This window comes from Mauremys reevesii, unplaced genomic scaffold (genome assembly GCF_016161935.1).
Source record: "Mauremys reevesii isolate NIE-2019 unplaced genomic scaffold, ASM1616193v1 Contig6, whole genome shotgun sequence".
Lineage (NCBI taxonomy): Eukaryota > Metazoa > Chordata > Testudines > Geoemydidae > Mauremys > Mauremys reevesii.
Window position 1 is genome coordinate 903,413 of NW_024100873.1, and position 21,963 is coordinate 925,375.

General features: G+C 54.1%; 2 protein-coding genes across 4 annotated transcripts in view; one reads left to right on the forward strand and one right to left on the reverse strand.

The window, feature by feature from the left end:
- The window catches only part of LOC120394448 (C-type lectin domain family 2 member B-like), a 1,239,960-nt gene that overhangs the window by 718,318 nt on the left and 499,679 nt on the right, over positions 1 to 21,963 (forward strand). The window lies entirely within an intron of this gene.
- On the reverse strand, positions 1,407 to 4,315 carry LOC120394461 (protein S100-A16-like). Its single transcript, XM_039518699.1, has 4 exons — positions 4,215 to 4,315; positions 3,219 to 3,291; positions 2,279 to 2,448; positions 1,407 to 1,742 (listed from the first exon to the last, which is right to left on the reverse strand). The coding sequence occupies exons 2-4, from the start codon at positions 3,259 to 3,261 to the stop codon at positions 1,602 to 1,604; spliced, it is 354 nt and encodes a 117-aa protein (XP_039374633.1). The 5' UTR covers positions 3,262 to 3,291; positions 4,215 to 4,315; the 3' UTR covers positions 1,407 to 1,601.

The following is a 21,963-nucleotide window of genomic DNA, read 5'->3' on the forward strand; positions in this document are numbered from 1 at the left end:
AACCAGCTCAGTCAGCAGCGGGACTTTCCACTGCCCCCTAAGCCAGACAAAGATCCGCCTCCTCTGAATCGCATTTGTACCCAGATCCAAACAAGTGGTGCAGCAGGACCCACGTGACGCGGTTAGTTACTCCCCTGCACCTTGTACCCACGGGCTCGACCAAAGCAGCCGTATCCATCACCCTGGCCTCCGCTTTCCTCGGGGTCGTGTGCTCCTGTACCAGCTGCCAGGATTGTGCTTCTGCCCGGCTTTGTGCTGGGCTGGGCCTGGCCCAGCCTCTGGAGCATGAGCCCATGAACACCCAGCGCCTGGTATCGCTATGGGGCGCCTGTGTTTTAGCAGCACCAGCGATACTGCTGCCAAGTGCCTGTATCGGACACTGAACTTGGAGGCAGCCGCTTTGACACAGGGCCTGGCTTTGGGTCACAGCACGGCCACGGGTCTTACCCCAGGCCCTGTGCTCCAGACTCTCTCGACCACGCCAGCGGTGACAGTCTGAGTGGCGTGCACCCTAGGGGTGCTTTGCTGGTACGATGCACCAGGCAAGTGCTTCTGGTGTAGACGCAGCCTCTCCCGCTCTGACTCATGTGAGCAGGAGCTCCAGGTTCAGCCCACGCCCTTTACCTCTGTCTGCTGCACCAATCTGCCCCGTGCCCCATCGTATAACAGCATGGCCAGACCATGCCAGCCCTGGCCCCGCTGCTGGGACCCAGAGGATGCTGGGGCGGAGGACAGGGGGATGCCAGGGCGGAGCAGGGGAGGATGCCGAGGCGGAGGACGGGGGGATGCCAGGGCGGAGCAGGGGAGGATGCCGAGGCGGAGGACGGGGGGATACCAGGGCAGAGCAGGGGAGGATGCCGGGGCGGAGGACAGGGGGATGCCAGGACGGCTGAGAAGGTCCCAGAACTTGGCCTGTTGAGTCCCGCCTGCAGTAGACAATGATGTGCCCAGCCTGGGAGCGCCCCACTGCCCTCTGCTGGCTCTGGGCTGTACTGCATGTCCACACACCAGAACCGACCCGTCCAATCCAGGCTGCAGTAAGAACAGACACGCAGACGGAGCTCAGAGCAGACTCTTTATTCAAGCCATGTTACTGAGTGACAGTGGGTGACGAAGGGAGGGCAGCCCATAGGGGTTGGGGGAGAGATCCCAGCGACGGGGCAGGGATCGGTGTGGGAGCCCAGCAGCTGGAGAGATGGGTGGAGTGGGCGTCCCATGCCAGGGCTGGATGGGGGCGTTTGTGAGGGATCCTGGCAGCAGGGTAGCAGGGTAGGGGGTGATATGGGGAGCACAGGCCAGAGTGGATTCGGGGTGTATGGGGTGACTCCCAGCAGTGGGGGAGTTGGGCAGCATGGAGAGTAAAGGCCATGGTGTGATCAGGGTGGGATCCTGGTGGTGGTGGTGGGGGAATGGGAGCAACATGAGACGTGCAGAATGGGGATGGGGGTGGAGGGATCCCAGCAGGCAGATTAAGGTCACTGGGTTTCCAAGAGTGGGGGAGGTGCAGATTTGCTTTGAGTCTTTCAGGCAAAGGATTTGGAGGCCTTTCCGGACGCGGCAGGTGCCTCGGTTTCCCCACCCGACACAACCCTCCCCAGTCACTACTCGTTATAATCGCGGCGCCGGATCACTTGGCAAATCCAGGCGATGAGTTGCCAGTACTCGTCGAAGGAGATTTTCTGATCTTTGTTGGCATCTAACTTCTCAAACGTGCGCTTCACGGCCGCCTCGACCTCCGTGTTCTAAAACACACCAAAGAAACAGGGAGTCAGCGCTCGGGGCAGTGTCTGGCACGTGGACCAGTAACAGGCTCTACTGCTGGGGTGGATGCAATACCACCCCCTGCTGGAGGGGATCGGCCTAGCAGGGCTCCCCCACACACAGACGTGTATAAAGGAGAGGTGAGATACAAGCTCGAAGCCCATTGGCAGAGCTGTGAGGGCTGTGGGGAGCCAGAGCTGGCGTAGCAGGTGTCAGTGGGTCAGGATTTAGTGGCATTGGCAGAGCTGTAGGGAGGGGAGCCAAGTTCTGGGTTAGCAGGGGGCTGTGGGTCGGGATTGATCGGCTCCGAGGGAGTTCTGGGGGCGGGGGAGCCAGGGCTGGGTTAGCAGGGGCTGCAGGTCGGGATTGAGGGGCACAGGCAGAGCCGGGGGGAGCCCCAGGACTGGGATAGCAGGAGGCTGGAGGGAAGGGCTGAGAGGTATCGGCAGATCCCCTTTGCTAGCAGTCAGTGGTTGATGGCTCTGGTTGCCTTGGGGTGCCAGTAGCCGGGCCTCACCGTGAGCTGATGGCTCAGCTCATTGCTGAGCAGGTTCTGGAAAGCCGCCTGGTCCAGCGCCTTCGCTCCAGGCGGGCCCTCGGCGTATCTGTAGAAGCTGTCCACAATCACACAGAGGCCGTGTTCCAGCTCAGACCCCTCCCCGGCCGTCTCAGCCGGCTTCCTTCCACCTCCAAAGCAAAGGCAGACGGTGTCAGTGTGGGCCCACCAGCCCCAGAGACCTCAGCTAGGAAGGCTGGGGAGTACCTGCTGCTGGGGCCACCAGACCTGCCGCAGTCTGGGGCAGGGATGGATGAGGGGTGGGGGGGGTTAGATAGATGGGGCCCAGCTCTGCTAAGGTGATGGTTGAGCGTCACTTTGTGATTAAAGGTCAGTGACTCGAAGTGCTCTAACGTCGACCTGTGAACACACGTTGTCTTGACATTTTCCCGCCCAGCTCCACATCTGAACCTCCATCTCCTTAGGCCTCAGTAACCCAGCTGTAAAACGGGGAAAACAGACCTGCCCTTGTCTAGTTAGATGGTAAACTCCTTGGGGCAGTGACTCTCTCCCTGTGTGTCTGTGCAGCGCCCGGCACAAGGGGGCCCTGATCTCAGCTGGGGCAAGGACTGTCTCTCGCTGTGTGTCTGTGCAGCACCTGGCACAACGGGGCTCTGATCTCAGCTGGGGCAGGGACTGTCGCGGTGTGTCTGTGCAGCGCCTGGCACAATGGGGCCCTGATCTCAGCTGGGTCACTTAGCTGTTTCTCTAATGCCGGCAGTTGGTGGGTTCTGGGTGAGTCTGACAGACTCGGGGTATAAGGGGAGTGTGCAGAGAAAATGATGCATTAAATTGAAGAGAGACCCTAGGACTTGGGCCATTGTTATTGGCTGATGTAGTGAAGGCTCCATGCAGAACCAGGGCCCAGAATGGTCAGGTTCATTAGCGACGCGTCTCTTACTGCTCCTCTCCCCGGACGGCTCCGGCTGCAGACTCTGCCCCATGGGCCCACCGGGGAAAGTGCTCCTGGGTTGCTAGAGAGACCAGAATTGGCAGTGAGTGAGCACCATGACCACGGCTCAGCAAAGAGCTCTCCCCTGCTACGGACTCAGGGCGGGGATGGGACGGGAATAGGGTGACCAGACAGCAAATGTGAAAAATCAGGAGTGGGGTGGGGGGTAATAGGCACCTATATAAGACAAAGCCCCAAATATCGGGACTGTCCCTATAAAATCAGGACATCTGGTCACCCTAGACGGGAAAGAGAAGCGCAGGGGGGCTGAATTTCAATGAGAGGGGATAGGTCACTGGTTTGATGGAACCAGATGGGCATCCCCTTCCGCGGCAAGTTATGAGAGCCCAAGGGCTGGAGCCCCCTTCAAATTCCATTTGTGCCCCAATGCAGGTGCATGGACTGGCTAGACAAGGTGCATCAAAGCCGCCCTTCCAGCCCTGCCCCCGGCCTGCGTCCAAAGAACTTCCCTGTGCCCCGCGATCCCTGGAAAGGCTGGAAGGGTTTGTGTCCTCGGCCTACAGCCTGTCTCTGACAGTGTGTGAAGCAGGGTCATGTTCTCCAGGCCATCTCTGATGCCGAGAAACCAGCTGTGGTCACGCAGAGATTACGAGGACGTCTCCGCCGCAGTAAAACCCCGGGGGCTGGGCCGTGGCTGATGACTCCGGCTTGGGCCGCGGTTGCCGGGTGGCTGCTCGGGTGAAGGGGCTCAGAGCCCAGGATCCAGAATGAGCCGGAGCGGCTGCACTGCAGTTGAACAGCCCCACGAGCCTGCAGCCGCTGACAGGTCTCGCTGGGCCAGGGTCTGGGCTAGACGCTGGCAGTGCTCAAAGGCCTGGGAAATAGGCTCTGGCGCTTCCCACTGTCAGCAAACTGCCCGGGGTCCTGGTGACTGGGATCCCAGTTGGGCTGGGACATTTAAAGCCGAGCAGGATGCTCACTCACCTGGGTGGGGGCTGCTGCTCCCAGGGACCGGGAAAGCCCGAGATCCGAGCAAGCTGCAAACAGAGGCCGGGTGTGGGGCAGGGCGCCGGGGGCTATTTCTGGGACGGTGCCTCATCTGGGACGAGACAGCTGGTCCCGGAGTGGCAGGTGGCAGGGTGACGGGGACTGGGCTGCCGGGGAGGAGTCTGGGCACTGACACAGGAACGGAGACGGGGGCCTGCTCTGACACAGCTAAAGCCAGGGGACGGGGGTGCTGATCCGAACCCTCCCCTCCCAGCAGGGTCCGTGATCGGTGACAGCAGGAACATTGCTCAGGAAAGGAGGGAAGCCTACTGGGACACACGCGTAGCCAGAGGGACTCCTTAATCACAACAGAGCCTCTGGGGGTTTGTCTACACTGCATTGTAAACCCGGGTCTGTGGGATCTGGACTGGAGCATCCACACTGCATTGTAAACCCAGATCTGGTCTGTAGGACCCGGCCTTGAGTGTCCCCATTGCATTATAAACCCAGATCTGGTCTGTGGGCCCCGGCCTTGTGGACATGGTGTTTCCAAGTCTGTGCTTGCAGTGTGAACCTGGGCTGACAACTGCTGGCTCCGGGCCGCACAGCCATGCTAGCCGGTCCACACCGCACCACACAGACCTTCTGACACCAGTCTGTGACTTGAACTGTGTCCACACTGAAAAAACGACAGGGGCTCGGCCACGCTGAACAAAGACCGTAGGCCACACACTGACAGGACGGGGGACTGTATCCTGGGAAGCAGCGACAGATAATGGTGGCAGATAATGAGCTGGACATGAGCTCCCAGTGCGATGCTGTGAGCAGACGAGCTAATGTGCTCCTGGGATGTATAAACAGGGGGATCTTGAGTACAAGCCAGGAAGTTATTTTACCTCTGGATTTTGCCCTGCTGCGACCACGGCTGGGATTCTATCCTGGTGCCAGACGGATGTTGATAAATCGCAGAGGGCTCGTGGAAGAGCCATGAGAAGGATTAAAGGATTGGAAAACCTGCCGTACAGTGATAGACTCTGGGAGCTCAAACTATTTAGCTTAACAAAGAGAAGGTGAAGGAGAGAGTTGATCACCGTCTGTCAGTACCTACATGGGGAACAAATATTTAACAATGGGCTCCTCAATCCAGCCCACCTGAGCCTCATTAACGGCCTCTCCTGGGGCCTGAAAGGGGGCAGCTGGTCCCAGAGGAAGCTGTGGCAGGGGCTGCAGGGAGCAGGAGGTTCTTGACCAAGGAGTTGGGCTGGGAAGATGGAGTCAGAGGTCAGAGCAGCAGGGGGGATGGGCCAGGAAGATGGATCCAGAGGGCGGAGCAGCAGGGGGGTTGGGCAAGGAATATGGATCCAGAGGGAGGAGCAGCAGGGGGGTTGGGCAAGGAAGATGGATCCAGAGGTCAGAGCAGCAGGAGGGGTTGGGCAGGGAAGATGGAGTCAGAGGTCAGAGCAGCAGGGGGGTTGGGCAAGGAAGATGGAGCCAGAGGGCAGAGGAGCGGGGGGGAGGGAGGGGGCAGGGAAGATGGAGCCAGGGGGCGGAGCAGCAGGGTGGGGTTTGGACCAGGAAGATGGAGCCAGAGGGCGGAGCAGCAGGGGGGGTTGGGCTGGGAAGATGGAGCCAGAGGGCGGAGCAGCTGGGGGATGGGCCAGGAAGATGGAGCTAGGGGGAGGAGCACTAGGAGGGCAGCATAGGGCTTGCCTGCTGACCTCTCAAAGCCAGAGACTAGTTGGCTCTGGGCCGGCCTTGGCTACACTGGCGTTTTACAGCGCTGCAACTTTCTCGCTCAGGGGTGTGGAAACCACCCCCCCCCCCGAGCGCAGCAAGTTACAGAGCTGCAAAGCGCCAGCGTAAACACTGCCCCAGCACTGGGAGTGCAGCTCCCAGCGCTGTAAGCTAATCCCCACAGGGAGGTGGAATACCTGCAGCGCTGGCAGAGCTCTCTCCCAGCGCTGGCGCTGCGACCACACTCGCACTTCAAAGCGCTGCCGCGGGAACGCTCCCGTGGCAGCGCTTTGAAGTTGCAAGTGTAACCATACCCGGAGAGAGCTGGATCCTGTCCTGGAGAAGAAAGGGCACCAGGAAGAAAGACGGGGGTGTTCTCTGCTGGGAAGAGCCGGCCAATCCACTTGGGTACTAGTATAGACCAAATGCATCAGTGTGTATTTGGTGTTTAAACGTCATGAAAACAAAGGGGATGCTGCATGCACTGGGTTCACTTACCTGCATCCCGATGGGCTGTAATGGCAAACATTTACCCCTGTCACCAAATAACCCATCAAACTACACAGCAGCCGTGTGGAATGCAAATGAAGAACTCGAACCGCAGAAGTGGAATTTCAAAGCAAGTCGTGGTTGTGTGTGATGACTGGAGATCAAAGACTCTACATACATTCCTCTCTTTCGGCCCTCAAAGAACGAGCCCACGTGGGTAGGGACCCTGTCGGCTTGTTTTCTGTGAGAAGAAGCTGTAAGTACGGACACCAGGAAAATTTCTTCATCTCTGAACTGTTTGGATTCGAGAGGGCAGAATAACTGAATGAAAAGACAGAGATTCCCCGAGTTACTCTGGGGAGTCCTGAGAAAGTTTGAAAAACTGACCAATGACGACATCTCTGCTGCCATTTGGAATTATAGACTGTGACTCACCTCTACATACATTTTTACCTGCTTTAACCTCTCAGTAACTATCATTCCTTTTACTTGGCTAATAACCCTTTAGTTAGTTAGGCTATTGGGTACCAGCCTTGTCTTTGGTGTGAGATCTGGGATGCAAATTGAGCTGGGTGAGTGAGTGGTTTCTTGGGACTGGGCGTAACCTGGAATATTCTGTGCTTTTCGGTGTAAGCGACCATTGATCGCACAGTCCGGCTTGCTTGGGTGGCGGGATAGCCTGGCATGTCTGAGGAGGCGTCTGTCGTTCCCTTGTAAGACAATGGGAGTACCTTGGGAGTTCACCTTTGGCACTGGGTTGGTGAAACTGAATTACAGAACGTACCACCAGTGTGGGGTCTCTGCCCTGCTTTTGACGGTCTGCCCTGAGGTTGACACTCATGGTTGTGAGCCACTCCAGACAGTGGGAAAAGTCTGTGCTCCCGGGCGAGTGCGTCCACGCTGTAAATAAAAAGGGTTTAATTTATCAGACCGCAAGCAGCTGCCGTCTCTACATTGGCGGCACGTCCGTATAGGGCAGGGGTCAGCAACCTTTCAGAAGTGCTGTGCCGAGTCTTCATTTATTCGCTCTAATTTAAGGTTTCGCCTGCCAGTCATACATTTTAACGTTTTTAGAAGGTCTCTTTCTATAAGTCTATAATATATAACTAAACTATTGTTGTATGTAAAGCAAATAAGGATTTTAAAATGTTTAGGAAGCTTCATTTAAAATTAACTTAAAATGCAGAGCCCCCCGGAGCGGTGGCCAGGACCCGGGCAGTGTGAGTGCCACTGAAAATCAGCTCACGTGCTGCCTTCGGCACGCGTGCCATAGGTTGCCTACCCCTGGTATAGGGTGTCCAGATGTCCAGTTTTCAACTGGAAAGTCCGGTCAAAAAGGGAACCTGATGGTGTCTGGTCAGAGCTGCTGACCGGGCACCCAAAGTCCAGTTACTGCGGGTTGGGGAGGTGGGGAGGCACGGGGTCATCACCTGCACCAGCCCCTACTCAGCCAGAGCTGCCTCCTACCTGCCTTGGCTGGCTGCAACTCCCAGCCCCGGCTCCACAGGCAAGTCCCTCCTGACCCAGGGGATGGGGACGGGAGGGAGGAGAGGGGAAAAGCAGTGAGTGATGGGGGAGGGGGAAGAGGAGCAAATGGGGGTGGGGACTTGGGGGCAGAGGCATGGCAGGGGTGGGGTCTATAGGGGATGAGATGGGGCCTTGGGGGGGGAGAGGTAGGGCAGGGACAGGGCCTGTGGGAGATGAGATGGAGACTTTGGGGATGAGGTGGGATGGGGCGGGGCGAGGGCTCGGGGGGAAGAGGCGGGCAGGAGAGGTTCTGGCACCCCTGCTGGAATGTCTGGTTTTTAAATATTACATAATTGGCAACCCTACTTCTGCACTGCTCTGGCCCTGAATACATTGTGCCGTCCCCTCCTACAGGTGGGCCAGGGAGTCCTACGGCCAGTGCCCCCGCCTGATCCCGAAGCAGCCTGGACTAAGGCGGGCTGGTGGGCTTGTGAGCCGAGTCCCAGGCAGAGTCTAGTCCCCCAGGCAGGGGGCAGAGACTGCAGGGGGAGTCAGACACTTTCTCAGCGGAGCACCACTTGCCCAGGCACACTCGGGTTAGGGGCCCAAGAGAGTCAGAGCAGGAGCGACGGGGAAAACACTGGCCTGATTTGTCCTTTAATAACAGGAGCCATTTAACCACCCAGCCCCGGCTGTAGCTTTGGGCTCCGGTCCCCCGGCCTCTGCAGCAGCCCCAGGTGCACTCGCAGCTTCGTCTCTTCCAGGTTCTCGGCCTAGCTGCGAATCTGGGATTCCTGCCGCATGGAGACGCCGAGACGCGGCTTTGATGGCTCCCATCGTCGCTCTGGCAGGGGTGTTCCCAGCCCTCCCTACCCCCCCGGCTCCATGTGTCCCATCCCCCCACCTCTGTCCTACTCATATTCGCTCCCCCTCCCATCTTCTCTGGCTCAGTGCTTGGGTCATTAACTATTTATAGAGGAGACAGTGTCCAAACTTCCCTCTGGCTCTGGTTACAGCTGAGTCACGAACCCCTGGCACTGCCTGGGGTCTCTCTGCTGAGCCCCTGGCCTGGCCTGGCAGGGGAGGTCTCTTTAAACAAGCCTTCCTCAGAGGCAGTCGCTCCCATCTCTGGGGCTCTGGTGCCACCGAGTGGACACCTCTGGCTCCTGCTTCATTGAGAAGAAAACCTTTCCCTGCCTGGTCATTGCTCTGGCGCAGGTGTTTGCACCCTCTGCTGGGCCCCTGCTCCCCTCTGCCCAGGATCTAAGCAGGACCCCCCCACCTGTCCCATTTTAACAACCCGGGAAGAGCAGAGGTGACTTAAAGCCCGCACCTGCCCTGGCTCTGCAGGGATGCAGGTGACAGCAACACACAGGGGCTGGTCCATAGGTTTTAAGGCCAGATGGGACCATTTGCTCAAAGGCCCAGGCTGGGACGGTCAGAGACGTCCAGTGGAGTTGGGCGCCCAGGTCCCAGTAAATTTCAGCTCCTGTGGGTCTCTGTGAAGCCCCAGTCACCCCCTGTAATCGCTGCGTTGTGAAAGTGGACGCCCCGGGAGGATGCTCAGTCACTTACCTTGGGGCCCAGCTCCCGGAGGGCGGCCTGGTTGTCTCTGTTTCGGCCGGAGGTTTAATACCATGTAGCCCTCTTCGTCCTCCATTGGCCAAGTGCGGCCCTGGTTTGATTTCCCAGCAGGTGCTCAGAGAGGGGAAGGAGCCTCCCCCCCCCCGCCCCATTAACTGGCCCTCAGACTCGGTCTGTGCAGCTCAGGGCTCCCACCAGCACTGACCGTTCTTCAAGGGAAACCACACAGGAAATGCAGGTACCAAGCGCATGTGTGGGCTGAGCTACATCTCTCCTCCACCCTCCCCTGGACTGTGCTGGAGACCTGCACTGGTTGGACAGAACAGCTTTGAATACAAGCGGGTCAGGGCCCCTCGGCTAGCTGTGCTGAATCAGGTTTCAAACTGATGCAAGTTCGCCCTGCGTCCGCACTAGCGACCTCGTTTCCACTGCGATGTCCTCTGGGTACCGATCCCGCTCTTCTCAGCTCAGCCCCCAGAAGCAGTGCATTCTGGGAAACTAAGAACTCCCTCCCCCCCAACAGAGCATTGAGGGGCAGAGTGGGAGGGGATGTATGGACCTGTATAAATCACTGGCCATGGCGTGTTCGGTGTCCCCAGTTGCACCTGATCTGCAGATGATGTGGGTCTGTTACAGCCCCACGTACAGCCCCGGGCTCTCTGGTTCACACTGTAGAGAGGCTCACGCTTTTCGCTCTGAAGCTGCCTGGTTCAGTTCCTGCTGGTGCTTGTCACATGCGCCCGCCTGCATTTTTCAATCCTTGAATCATCCTGGATTGTGGGCACCAGAACTGGACACAGGATCCCAGCGGCAGTAACACCAGGGCCAAAGCCAGAGGTAAAATAACCTCCTGGCTCCTACTCGAGATTCCCATTTATACACCCCAGGATCACATTAGCCCTTTTGGTCACAGTGTCACACTGGGAGCTCGTGTTCATCTGATCATCCACCATGATCCCCAAAGTTCTCAGTCCTACCGCGCTCATGGGCTTTATGCTCATCGTGTCCCCTAGCATGTATGAGGGCAGAGTGCTGGTATGTGTGTTAGTGGCAGGCTGAGGCACGGCTCAAAGAGGGCAGAGTTAAGGGTTGTGTTGTGGGGTGAGGATTTTCCCTCTGTGTTTATATATATCAGTGACTTGCATTTGTTTGCTGGAATAGCTGCGTATCCCACTGTGTGTTTTTTGACCAGCCCGTGCTGCTACAATCCGGCAGGTCAATAGAGAGGTTTTCGGAATTAGTGCAGGCAGTAGAAAGAATTGCAGCCAGCCAGAGAGCTCGCTGGAAATTGATTGTAGTTACTTCAGCAAACACACGAGCATGAGCCTGACCCAGGGGCTCTCACAGGAAATTGCCTTTGGTCAAGAAATCGCTTAGCACCTGGCAGGTTGTTCACACCATCAGCATCCTCTAGTGCTGCAGGCTAGCTCAGATCAGCACCTCCTGTCCGTGCTGGGTGCTGCCATTCGCTGCTCTCACCTCCCACTCCCCTGGGCTCTGCCTGTGTCCCAAAGACCAGCCGCACCCTCTGCTGAGATGGGCAGGGCTGCAGGGGATGGGGGTGGGGAGGGGCGAAGGGTAATGACAGGAAGATGCCGGACCAGTGTTGTGTAGCATGAAAGGGCAGGCAGGTCATTAAACCCGAGACTGAGGTTGGGCCCTGGGGGAGGAGCTGGTAGCAGCAGAGCAAAGGGCGGTGATGGGAGCTGGCCCAGCGAATGGGGTTTGAAGAGGGATCTGAAGGTGGATTGAGAGGCTCCTTTAAGCCCTGGGTGGGAGAGAGGCCAATCCAGACACTGGGGGCTGCATGAACAAAACCTTGTAGGCCCAAGGGGTGAAGAAGGATCAAGGAGGTGGTGGAGTGGGGTCAGGAGGGACCTTCCCCTGGGGACACATTATCCTAGAACTGTGGGTGTCTTGCTCCTTCCTCTGGTGCTGGCCAGTGTCACAGACAGGAGAGTGAGTAGAGGGACCCTGGGTCTGGCAACCCCTGCGATCCTGTGAGTGCAGCCCTGTCATAAACAGAGAGTTAAGGGTTAATGTCTTTTTTACCTGTAAAGGGTTAAGAAGCTCAGTAAACCTGGCTGACACCTGACCAGAGGACCAATAAGGGGACAAGATACTTTCAAATCTTGGTGGAGGGAAGTCTTTTGTTTGTGCTCTTTGTTTGGGGGTTGTTCGTTCTCGGGACTGAGAGGGACCAGACATCAATCCAGGCTCTCCAAATCTTTCTGAATCAGGCTCTCATGTTTCAAACTTGTAAGTAGCACAGGCAAGGCGTGTTAGTCTTATGTTTGTTTTCTCAACCTGTAAATGTTCCTTTTTGCTGGAAGGATTTTTACCTCTGTTTGCTGTAACTTTGAACCTGAGGCTAGAGGGGGTTTCCTCTGGGCTATATGAATCTAAGTACCCTGTAAAGCATTTTCCATCCTGATTTTACAGAGATGATTTTTACCTTTCTTTTTCTTTAATTAAAAGTTTTCTTTTTAAGAACCTGATTGATTTTTCTTTGTTTTAAGATCCAAGGGAATTGGGTCTGAACTCACCAGGGATCGGTGAGGGGGGATGGTTAATTTCTCCTTGTTTTAAGATCCAAGGGGTTTGGATCTGTGTTCCCCAGGGAAGGTTTTGGGGGGACAGAAAGTGTGCCAGACACTGATTTCTGGCTGGTGGCAGCATTACCAGATCTAAGCTAGGAATTAAGCTTAGAAGGGTCCATGCAGGTCCCCACATCTGTACCCTAAAGTTCAGAGTGGCGGAGGAAACCTTGACAAGCCCAAGAACTGGAATGGGGGCAGAGCTAGGGACAAAGATGCGGGCAGAGGCAGAGCAGTGCTGCCTGCTGTGTGCTTCATAATATCTGTGAAGCAAAGGAGGGAAAGTTTCCGCCGGGGTGGAAGGCGGAGGTGGAGTGGCTGTCTGTTGATTTTGAGCAGCCAGATACCAGGGATACAAGAAGAGCTCAACAGGGAGCGACGCAGCTCAGGGAGGCTTTGAAAGACCATTTTAAGAGCAAGGCAACAGTGCTGTGTGTTGCTGTAGTGTGTTCTGCCTGGCACTGTTGATGGTTTGTTTGGGTTTTTTGCACTGCGGTTGGAACCTTGTAGTGAATGCTGTGTGTGTAGTACTAGAACATTGCAAACGCACCGATTGCTACTATCTGTGAGTGATGTCAGCCCAAGCCAACATATGCTGTGAACTAATGGAGATGAATTAAGCTTCCATAACTGGACTTTTATTCCAAACCTAGAAGATAGGTAACAGCTGCTTAAATGGGACAGGTTTTACCTGCTGGCAAAAGAGAACTCTTTACCTCTGCCTACTGTACAAACGTTGTCAATGGTCCTTAAGATCCAGCTGCATCTGATTCCTGCAGCAGTGAGTTCCCCAGGTAGTCTATGCATTGCACAAAGTAGTTTCTTGTGTGGGTTAAAAATTGCTGGGCCATTCATTTAACCTGCTTATTGTCAATGGAGGTGAGAGTCTTCCCATGCTGTAATTGCCCCCACCCCCAATTGGGGAAGGGTCCTCTGTTATGTTCACAGCCCACACACAAAAACAAAAACAAATACTTTTGCTAGAAAGTTGCAATGTAACACAACTTTATTCCGCTCAGACCTCACAGAATCCTGGGTTTTGTGGGACTGTCCTTCTTTGACTCTCAGAAGCCTCTGTTCCCAGGGTTGAGGGGCAGTTTGCCCCAGATCCCCCCATTTAAGCAGACCCCCAAACCCAGCGGCACCGGGACTCGGAGCACTGGGTCACAGCCTCACTCTAGTCTGGCCCAGACACCCAATCCATCTCCATCTATGGGCCAAATCTTAGTGGAGCTGCAACCCGTGTGTCCCCCTTTTGCCAGTTTGCAATGCACCACATTCCTGAAGGGCAGATCAGAGACTCTATCCCCAACCAAGCAAACTCTGTCTTCAACCATCCGACCATAAAGCCAAGTAAAAACCCAGCACTTAAGAGAAGCGGATTATACAGAGGTATCTGTCCCCCAGGCTGCAGGAAGACTCCTGTACACACATTCTGGACCTATTCCAGCTCACGTATGCTCTACGCTAAAGGTCTGAATCGCCTCTCGCACTGGTGAGAGTCAGGAGTGACTCCAGAGAAACCAAGGGAGTCTGTAAACTGGTGGGAGAGCAGAATTCAGCCCTACATACTTCGAGGCGCCTCACAGATATCCAGTGTAAAGCAAAGACGAGCCAGGATCTTCCGTGGCTGGGATGCAGGGGGAAGAGGTAAATTTGCTCACACCCTCCTTTCCTTCCTGGCCCAGGGAGAGAGAAAAGGCCCCATACCTTGTTCCCCAGCTCCCTGAGCCAGATGGCCTGCTGCTCTGGTGCTGGATTGAAGCCAGCACCCCAGTAGGGTAAAGCCCCATATCCCATTCCTGAACCCCCTGAGCCAGCCAGCCAGCCAGCCAGCCCCCTGCCCTGGCGTCTGATCAGAACTGTCACCCTCTATACGGAAAGGCCGAATAGCCATTCCCCACCCTCCTGGGACTTCCAGTCCCCACACCCTAAGGGTGAATTGGAGCCAGTGCTCCTGAGAGGGGAAAGGCGCCATATCCCCCGCCCCACCAACCTCGTGTTTGGCTTCTGGAACCTATTACATGATTCTTTGACTGCTACAGGGGGAGAGTTTTGCTGTGCCCTGAAATAGCTCATTTCGCATTGGTCACACCCTGTGCTGGGCTTTGGCCGTCTCAGCTCTGAGACCACATCCTCTGGCACCGAGGCCTTGACTGACAATCGCTTTGGGCTGGTGAGTGTCTCAGTGAGGAACCGGGGTGCAGGAGTGGGTGAAGAGAGCTCAGAGACCGTCACCCCCTAACGGAACCAAGCCAATCTCCACGTAAACCCCCCTTCGCTCTTCATGGGACGAGGCTGCCGGACAGGAATTGGTATCTGACGTTCCGGGGAGAAGCAGAGCTTGCAGCTGAGACTCGCACGGTGTCTAGAAATGATTCAGTTGCTACTTCTCTTGGCTTTCGCAGGTGAGTCAAGGGACCTGCTCGTTCAGGGAGGGGAGTTAAATGCAGAGAAATGATCAGTTTCTGCCACCCCTTACGCTTTTCTGGGGGAGCCCTGGGTGCCTCCCTTTATGGGGGGCTGGATGCGCTAACCACAATCCCCATCACGCGCTGCTGGGACCCAAAGATTTACCATCATGATTTTGGTCCTGCTCATTCCTGAGCCTCAAAGGTGTTCGGACAAGGCAGCATCCCAGACTCCAGAGCAGCAGCTGGGACGTGAACCCAAGGGGTGAGATTCACAAATGGGAGCGTAGGCAATACTATCCTGCCGCTAGCGCCGAGGCTCCCTGCTGCTTCGCAGCATCCACAGCCCCGCATGGGGCGCTCAGGCTGTCTCTACAGTGTGTGGGGAGAAGGATGAACTGGATCCACAAAACCAGCGTGCTGGATGGAGAGCTGCCTAAGCCAGCCAGTAGGAACAGTCCAAGCCTCGCTCCTCAAAGGGACGTAGGTGCCTACCAGTGATTGCCGTCAGTTGGGCCCCTACGCCGGGTCAGCCCTGCTCACATAACTCCACCAGAGGTGATCCCCTTGCTCTATGCCTTAGCTCAGTGGTTTGAGCACCGAGCTAACATGTGGGAAACTCTAGTTCAAATCCCAGCTCTGACTGATCGAAGCAGAGAGGGGCACCTAGCTCTCCTACATCCCAGTTATGTGCCCTGACCTCTGGGTGGGGCAGTCTCAATTGCCACCCTTCTGGTGCTGTTTCACTTTGCCTAAATAATTAAACATTACTTGCACCAGGTTGGTGGTTAGGGTAGCCACCTGGGAGATCTGGAGCAGCTTCAACAGGAGAGAGGGAGAGTGACCTACAGCAGAAGATCCCATGACCCAGCATGTTCACGTGGGAGGTGCAATCCCTGTGCCATATCAGGCAGAGTGGGGTTTTGAACCTGGGTTCAAATGGTGGGTGAGTGCTCTAGCCAAAGGACTATAGCAGGGGTCGGCGACCTTTCAGAAGTGCTGTGCAGAGTCTTCATTTATTCACTCTGATTTAAGGTTTCGCGTGCCGGTAATACATTTTAACATTTTTAATAAGTCTCTATAAGTCTAAACTATTGTTGTATGTAAAGTAAACACATTTTTTAAAATGTTTAAGAAGCTTATATATAATAAATATAATATATAATATAATATAATAATATTATAATATATAAGCTTAATTTAAAATTAAATTAAAATGCAGATCTTAGTTTAGTGCAGTGGTTCTTAACTTGGGGTGCATCCCCCCACCGAGGCAGGGCCGGTGAAAGGATATTTTGTGCCCTAGGCGAAACTTCCAGCTTGCACATTGGTTCATTGAGGGGTAAATCCTCAACGAGGCTTTATAGACCCCAGAGGCCAGCCGTGCCCAGGGGCTGCTCCCCAGGCCAGGTTCCCCCCTCCCTGCCCCCTGAACTCCCCTGGAGGGTGCACAGCCCCCCCGCGAGCCCTCCCAACCCCACTCCGGCAGCCCCCGCCCTGAGTCCACTCACTGACTTTGTCAGGCTTGGGCGGCTGCAGCAGCTCGGCAGGGAGGAGCCGCCTTCCGGAGGCACCAGAGAGCCAGAGCATCCCACTTGCGGCAGCAGTGAGCCCCAGCCATGGAGGAGCCGGCATGGCGCAGGGGGGCAGCAGCCCTGCAAAGGCAGCGGTGACACTGCTAGCGGGGAACAGCTGCGCCCCCCCACCCCTCCTGCCCAGGCTGCGCCTGGCGCTCCCCCGGGGGCGCCTGTAGGCTGCAGTGGATGTATGCGGGTGCCAGCCCCCATGCGCCCCCTGGCTCCACCCTCGCCTAGGGTTATCCTCTTTCAACAATCAAAAAAAAGGGGAGAGCCCTGCCCCAGCCCCCATCCATTCCCTCCCACTTCCCACCCCGATTGCCCAGGTCAGAACCCCCAACCCCCCACCCCGCTCCTTGTGACCTGACTGCCCCCTCCTGGAACCCCTGCCCCTAACTGCCCCCCAGGACCCCACCCCCTACCTGTCCCCTGGCTGCCCCGACCCTTAGCCACACCCCGCCCCAGACAGACCCCGGGACTCCCACGCCCCATCCAACCACTCCTCCCCTGACAGACCCCCCACCAGAACTCCTGACCTATCCAACCCTCCCCCTGCTCCCTGACAGCCCCCCCCCTCCGGGGATTCCCCTTACCATGCCCAGGCCGGTCAGACGCTGGCTCCACAGGGAGGCAAAACATGGTGCCGGGCTGCTGTGCACACAGCCCCTCCCCCGCACAGTGCTGAGGCAGTGAGCGAGGGAGCTGCGGGATGGGCAGCGGCGGAGGTTCACACTTCTGGGAGCCGCAGAATCTGAGCACAGTGAGGGGGGAGCCAGGGGGCCTGCCTGCCCAGGCTCCGGCCCGGTGCCCCCTCAGGCTGCGGCCTGGTGCCGGCTCCTGCAGCGGATACATGCAGGCAGCGGGCCTCATGCACCCCCCAGCTACCCCCTTGCCACACTCAGGCTCTGCAGCTCCCGGGAGTGTGAGCTGCCCCTCTTGCATCAGGCTCAGGGCCCCGTGACCCAGAGGCTCACGCTCCCGGGAGCCGCAGAACCTGAGCGCGGTGAGGGAGGAGCCAGGGGGCTCGCCTGCCACCAGTCTGGGGTCCCGGCCGCCGGCCCCGCTTCACTCAGCTGGCCGCGCGTGCTGACCAGGGCCGGCAGCCGGCAGGGGCGGCTCTAGGAATTTGGCCGCCCCAAGCAGTCATGCCTGCGGGAGGTGCACCGGAGCCCCGAGAACAGCGGACCTCCCGCAGGCATGACTGTGGAAGGTCCGCCGGATCCGCCTACTGCCCTCCAGGGAAAATGCCGCCCCACGCGCGCGCTTGGCGCGCTGGGGTCTGGAGCCGGCCCTGGCAGCCGGGACCCTGGCTGGCAGCCACTTGCTAGGCAACATCGGCTTGCGTGCCAAAGGTGGCACGTGTGCCGTAGGTTGCCGACCCCTCACCTAATACAAGTACTGTAGTGCAATCTCTTTATCATGAAGATGGAACTTTCAAATATAGACTTATGCACAAAAAAAACTGCATTCAAAAATAAAACAATGTGAATTTTAGAGCCTACAAGTCCACTCAGTCCTATTTCTTGTTCAGCTAATCACTCATACACACAAGATTGTTTACATGTTCAGGAGACAATACTGCCCACTTTGATTACAATGTCACCTGAAAGTGAGAACAGATCTTTGCATGGCACTGTTGTTGACAGCATTGCAAGATATTTACGTGTCAGGTGCGCTAAAGATTCATATGTTCCGTCATGCTTCAACCACAATTCCAGAGGAAATGCGTCCATGCTGATGCCGGGTTCAGTAATGATCCAAAGCAGTGCAGATGGAAGCATGTTCATTTTCACTATCTGAGTCAGATGCTACCAGCAGAAGGTTGATTTTCTTTTTTGGTGGTTTGGGTTCTGTAGTTTCCACATCGGAGCGTTCCTCTTTTAAGACTTCTGAAAGCATGCTCCACAGCCCATCCCTCTCAGATTTTCAAAGGCACTTCAGATTCTTAAACCTTGGGTCAAGTGCTGTAGCTATCTTTAGAAATCTCACATTAGTACCTTCTTTGCATTTTGTCAAATCTGCAGTGAAAGTCTTCTTAAAACGAACAACATGTGCTGGGTCATTGTCCGAGACTGCTATAATATGAAATACATGGCAGAAGGTGGATAAAACAGAGCAGGAGACATATAATTCTCCCCCAAGGAGTTCAGTCACGAATTTTTAACACATTTTTTAACATCAGCATGGAAGCATGTCCTCTAGAATGGTGGCTGAAGCATGAAGTGGCATACAAATGTTTAGCATATCTGGCACGTAAATACCTTGCAACGCTGGCAACAACAGTACCATGCAAATGTCTGTTCTCACTTTCAGGTGACATTGTAAATAAGAAGCAGGCAGCATTATCTCCTGTAAACATAAACAAACTTGTTTGTCTTAGTGACTGGCTGAACAAGAAGTAGGACTGAGTGGACTTGTAGGCTCTGAAGTTTTACATTGTTTTGTTTTTGAGTGCAGTTATGTAACAAAAAAAATCTACATTTGTGAGTTGTGCTTTCACGATAAAGAGATTGCACTTCAGTACTTGTATGAGTGAAAAATACTGTATCTTTTATCATTTTACAGTGCAAATATTTGTAATATAAAGTGAGCACTGTACATTTTGTATTCTGTGTTGTAATTGAAATAAAATATATTTGAAAAATGTAGAAAAACATCCAAAATATTTAATAAATTTCAATTGATATTCTATTGTTTAACAGTGCGATTAAAACTGCAATTAAATGTGATTAATTTTTTGAGTTAATCACGTGAGTTAACTGCGATTATTCGTCAGCCCTAATTACAAGGGTTGATGTGTAAAAGTCAGGTTTCGTTCCAAAAGAAATAAAAGATAAAAACGCAAGCTAACACGTAACTTACCAAGCTAAGTGAACTTGAAAGCAAAAGGCTTTGTCTCACCATATACTACAGCAGTCTGTTCTAGCAGAAAAGCCTCCCAGATAGGACCACTGCTCCCTCAGTTCAATGATGCTTTTTTTTGTCTTTTGAGCATTGTTGCTGCTGTGAGCAGAGATGGAAGGAGAGAAAGGTGAGGTGGAGGCCACTGTCTCTCATTCTCATATCACTCTCCCCACTTTGAGAATTACCCCAGCCGGGGTGCAGGCAACAAGCAGTTTCTCTTGTGGACGTGAGAGCTGAACCGTTCCTGTGATGAAACGTACATTTCTTATTCACACCTTCCCCCACTGCTGGAGAATGACAGCTTAAGCAGTGATAACTGGAGCCAGTGTGTCTTTGTCTCTGAACAACTGGCTTGTGGGTGTTACCCAGAATTACAGCATATTTCAATAATAATTGTACAGTAGAATCTCATAACTTCACATATAGTGTTGTTATATATTTATTTCAACAGGATAATGATGTTCAGTAGATTATGACTTTTCAAATGCTATCTCACAAGGCATACGTTGTACAAAATTTATCATAATCTTGTAAAAGGGGTGAACATAATAGTATAAACCGTCACAGTTTTCTGTGAATGCCAGCTGCCTCACTGCCACTTTAGGCACCTGTAAATCCCGTTGTGACTCCTCCACCCAAGGTGCTGGTTATGCAGCCCCATTCCAGTGTGTCTGTCTCTTCCCCCACCCCAAATATTCCACCTTCCTTCCTACTTCTTTTTGCCTTCTATCTAACTGGCTTTAGAGAGTCAGGATCTAATTTCCCCTCACAACACTGACCCATCGGTGGTGTGGCTAGCAAAGAAAACTGGGCCACAGCACTCCCATGCTGCTGACAGATTGCCAGGTCCCAGCGTGGCCCAGTAGCTTTGTACCAGGCATTCCTCACAGCACGTGGTTTTGCACTGCTGGCCAGGTCTCCAGCTGGTGTGAATCTGCACAGCTTCACTGGCGTCAATGGGGCCAGATCCCCAGCTGGTGTAACTCAGATGCTCTACGGGAGTCAGTGGGGATACACCAGGTCACAGCAGCTGAGAACCTGGCCCAACTTGTGCTGTAGCCTGTGGTTTTCCAGCAACTGAAAGGTTTGATTTGTAAAGCCCTATAGAGTCGTTAGACACCCAGCTCCCATGGCCTGCCGGTCGGGGTTAGATAGCTAATAGCTAGCTGTCACTTCTGCCTTGGAGTAACTTTCCCGAGATTGCTTTGGATCAGGCTCTGAGTGAAAATGAAGCTTTGTCCAATTATTTGAGGTTTTACATGAATGGTTCTTTCTTTGGGGGAGAAAAAACAAACAAACCCAGATCCCACATAAAGAGCTCTAAACCCCACTTTGTGTGACTTATAAAGCCTTTTCTAAATCTTAAAACAGATTGTGTGTGTGTGTGTGTCAGAGAGAGAGAGAGAGAGAGAGAGAAAGAGAGAGAGAGAGAGAGAGAGAACTAGTCCACACAGTTGATTTAGGAAATGTCATTTATGGAGTCACTCCTGATCTCCAACTGTGACTTGACCATGGTTGTAGAGGAACCCCATTGAGCCATCCAAAATGGATTTAGCTCTTAATCTCTTCCCAGGTATCTGCCCCCCTTCATTATTATTTATATTGCAGGACTGTTTAGGAGCCATTGTTTTTGCTGCTTTTCTCTGAACTAGCCTCTCAGGAGATCATTTGCAGAGTCTTTGTAGTCGGGTTGGTCCCAGGGTATTAGAGACAAGGTGGGTGAGGTCATATCTTTTATTGGACCAACCTCTGTTGGGGAGAGAGACAAGCTTTCGAGCCACACAGAGCTCTTCTTCCGGTCTTGTTCTGGCAGGAAATCGGCACAGTTCTGGTTTCCTTAGCACTAAGCAATGCAGCGGGCAGAGTTGTAGGACAGAGATCTTTACTGCACATGCACAGGGGCCAGGCTCACTTGCTGAGGGCTGTGCCTGTCTGGTAGCAGCATCTTGCCTTCCTGAGACCCTGGTGTCGAAGCATATTTGCTCCGTCCTGAAATCTGACCCTTTATCTCCAGTTCCACCTCTCATTCTACAGTTCTAGAATCGCGGTGCTCCAACCTCACCCCCGGGACAAGAAGAAAATACGAACGGTCCAGGTAGTCCAGTACCCCAGCCCCTGCTGTAGTAGTCCCCTATTCCATCTAGTATAATATCCCATTGTCAGTGCCAATCCATAACGCACTAGGCCAGTTGAGCAATGCTCTACATGGAGCAAAGAGTTTCCTTCCTGACTCACATATTGGACCAGTTTATGACCAGTTTATGCCCTGAAGCATGAGGTTTGACTCCCCTCCCCCCCACACACATCTCCCCAGATCTAAATTGTTTGTTACACACATAACAAACAGATCCACTGGGGAAACTGGAGGTGCTGTGATTGTGGGGACATTCTGTCACTTCTCTTGCAATTTTCTACAGGATTCCAATGACTTTCATTACAAATATGAGACATCAAGTGATCTTGTTTTCACAGCCAGGATGATCTGTTTAATCTATGTCGTGGCATGAACCTAGCCTTCCACAAAACTACCTTCAGCCAAAGTATAACAGCAGCGGCAAAGGTGTGAACTCAACCATCCCCCAACCCATGTAGTGAGACGTACTGTTAGTAGGTGGTTGTGGTCAGGAAAATGACCGCTCTCTAAGTGATATCTGTAATAACATACTCCCCTTACTAGCTCCTGTATTAGGAGTTATCAACACTTAGTCATGTGGTCTGCTACAGACCACCTAAACAGGAAGAAGAGGTAGATGAGGCTTTTTTAAAATAACTAACAAAATCATCCAAAGCACAGGACTTGGTGGTGATGGGGGACTTCAACTACCCAGACATCTGTCAGGAAAATAACACAGCAGGGCACAGATTGTCCGATAAGTTCTTGGAATGTATTGGAGACAATTGGAGAGGCTGTTCTAGATTTGATTTTGACAAACAGGGAGGAACTGGTTGAGAATTTGAAAGTGGAAGACAGCTTGGGTGAAAG

Excerpts from the sequence above, each read along its gene's own strand:
- LOC120394461 (XM_039518699.1), bottom strand. The coding sequence starts at position 3,261 with ATGGGGCAGAGTCTGCAGCCGGAGCCGTCCGGGGAGAGGAGCA. Across the intron at positions 2,449-3,218 it reads GCCGTCCGGGGAGAGGAGCA|GTGGAAGGAAGCCGGCTGAG; the intron begins GTAAGAGACGCG and ends TTTGCTTTGGAG. Across the intron at positions 1,743-2,278 it reads AGCTGAGCCATCAGCTCACG|AACACGGAGGTCGAGGCGGC; the intron begins GTGAGGCCCGGC and ends GGTGTGTTTTAG.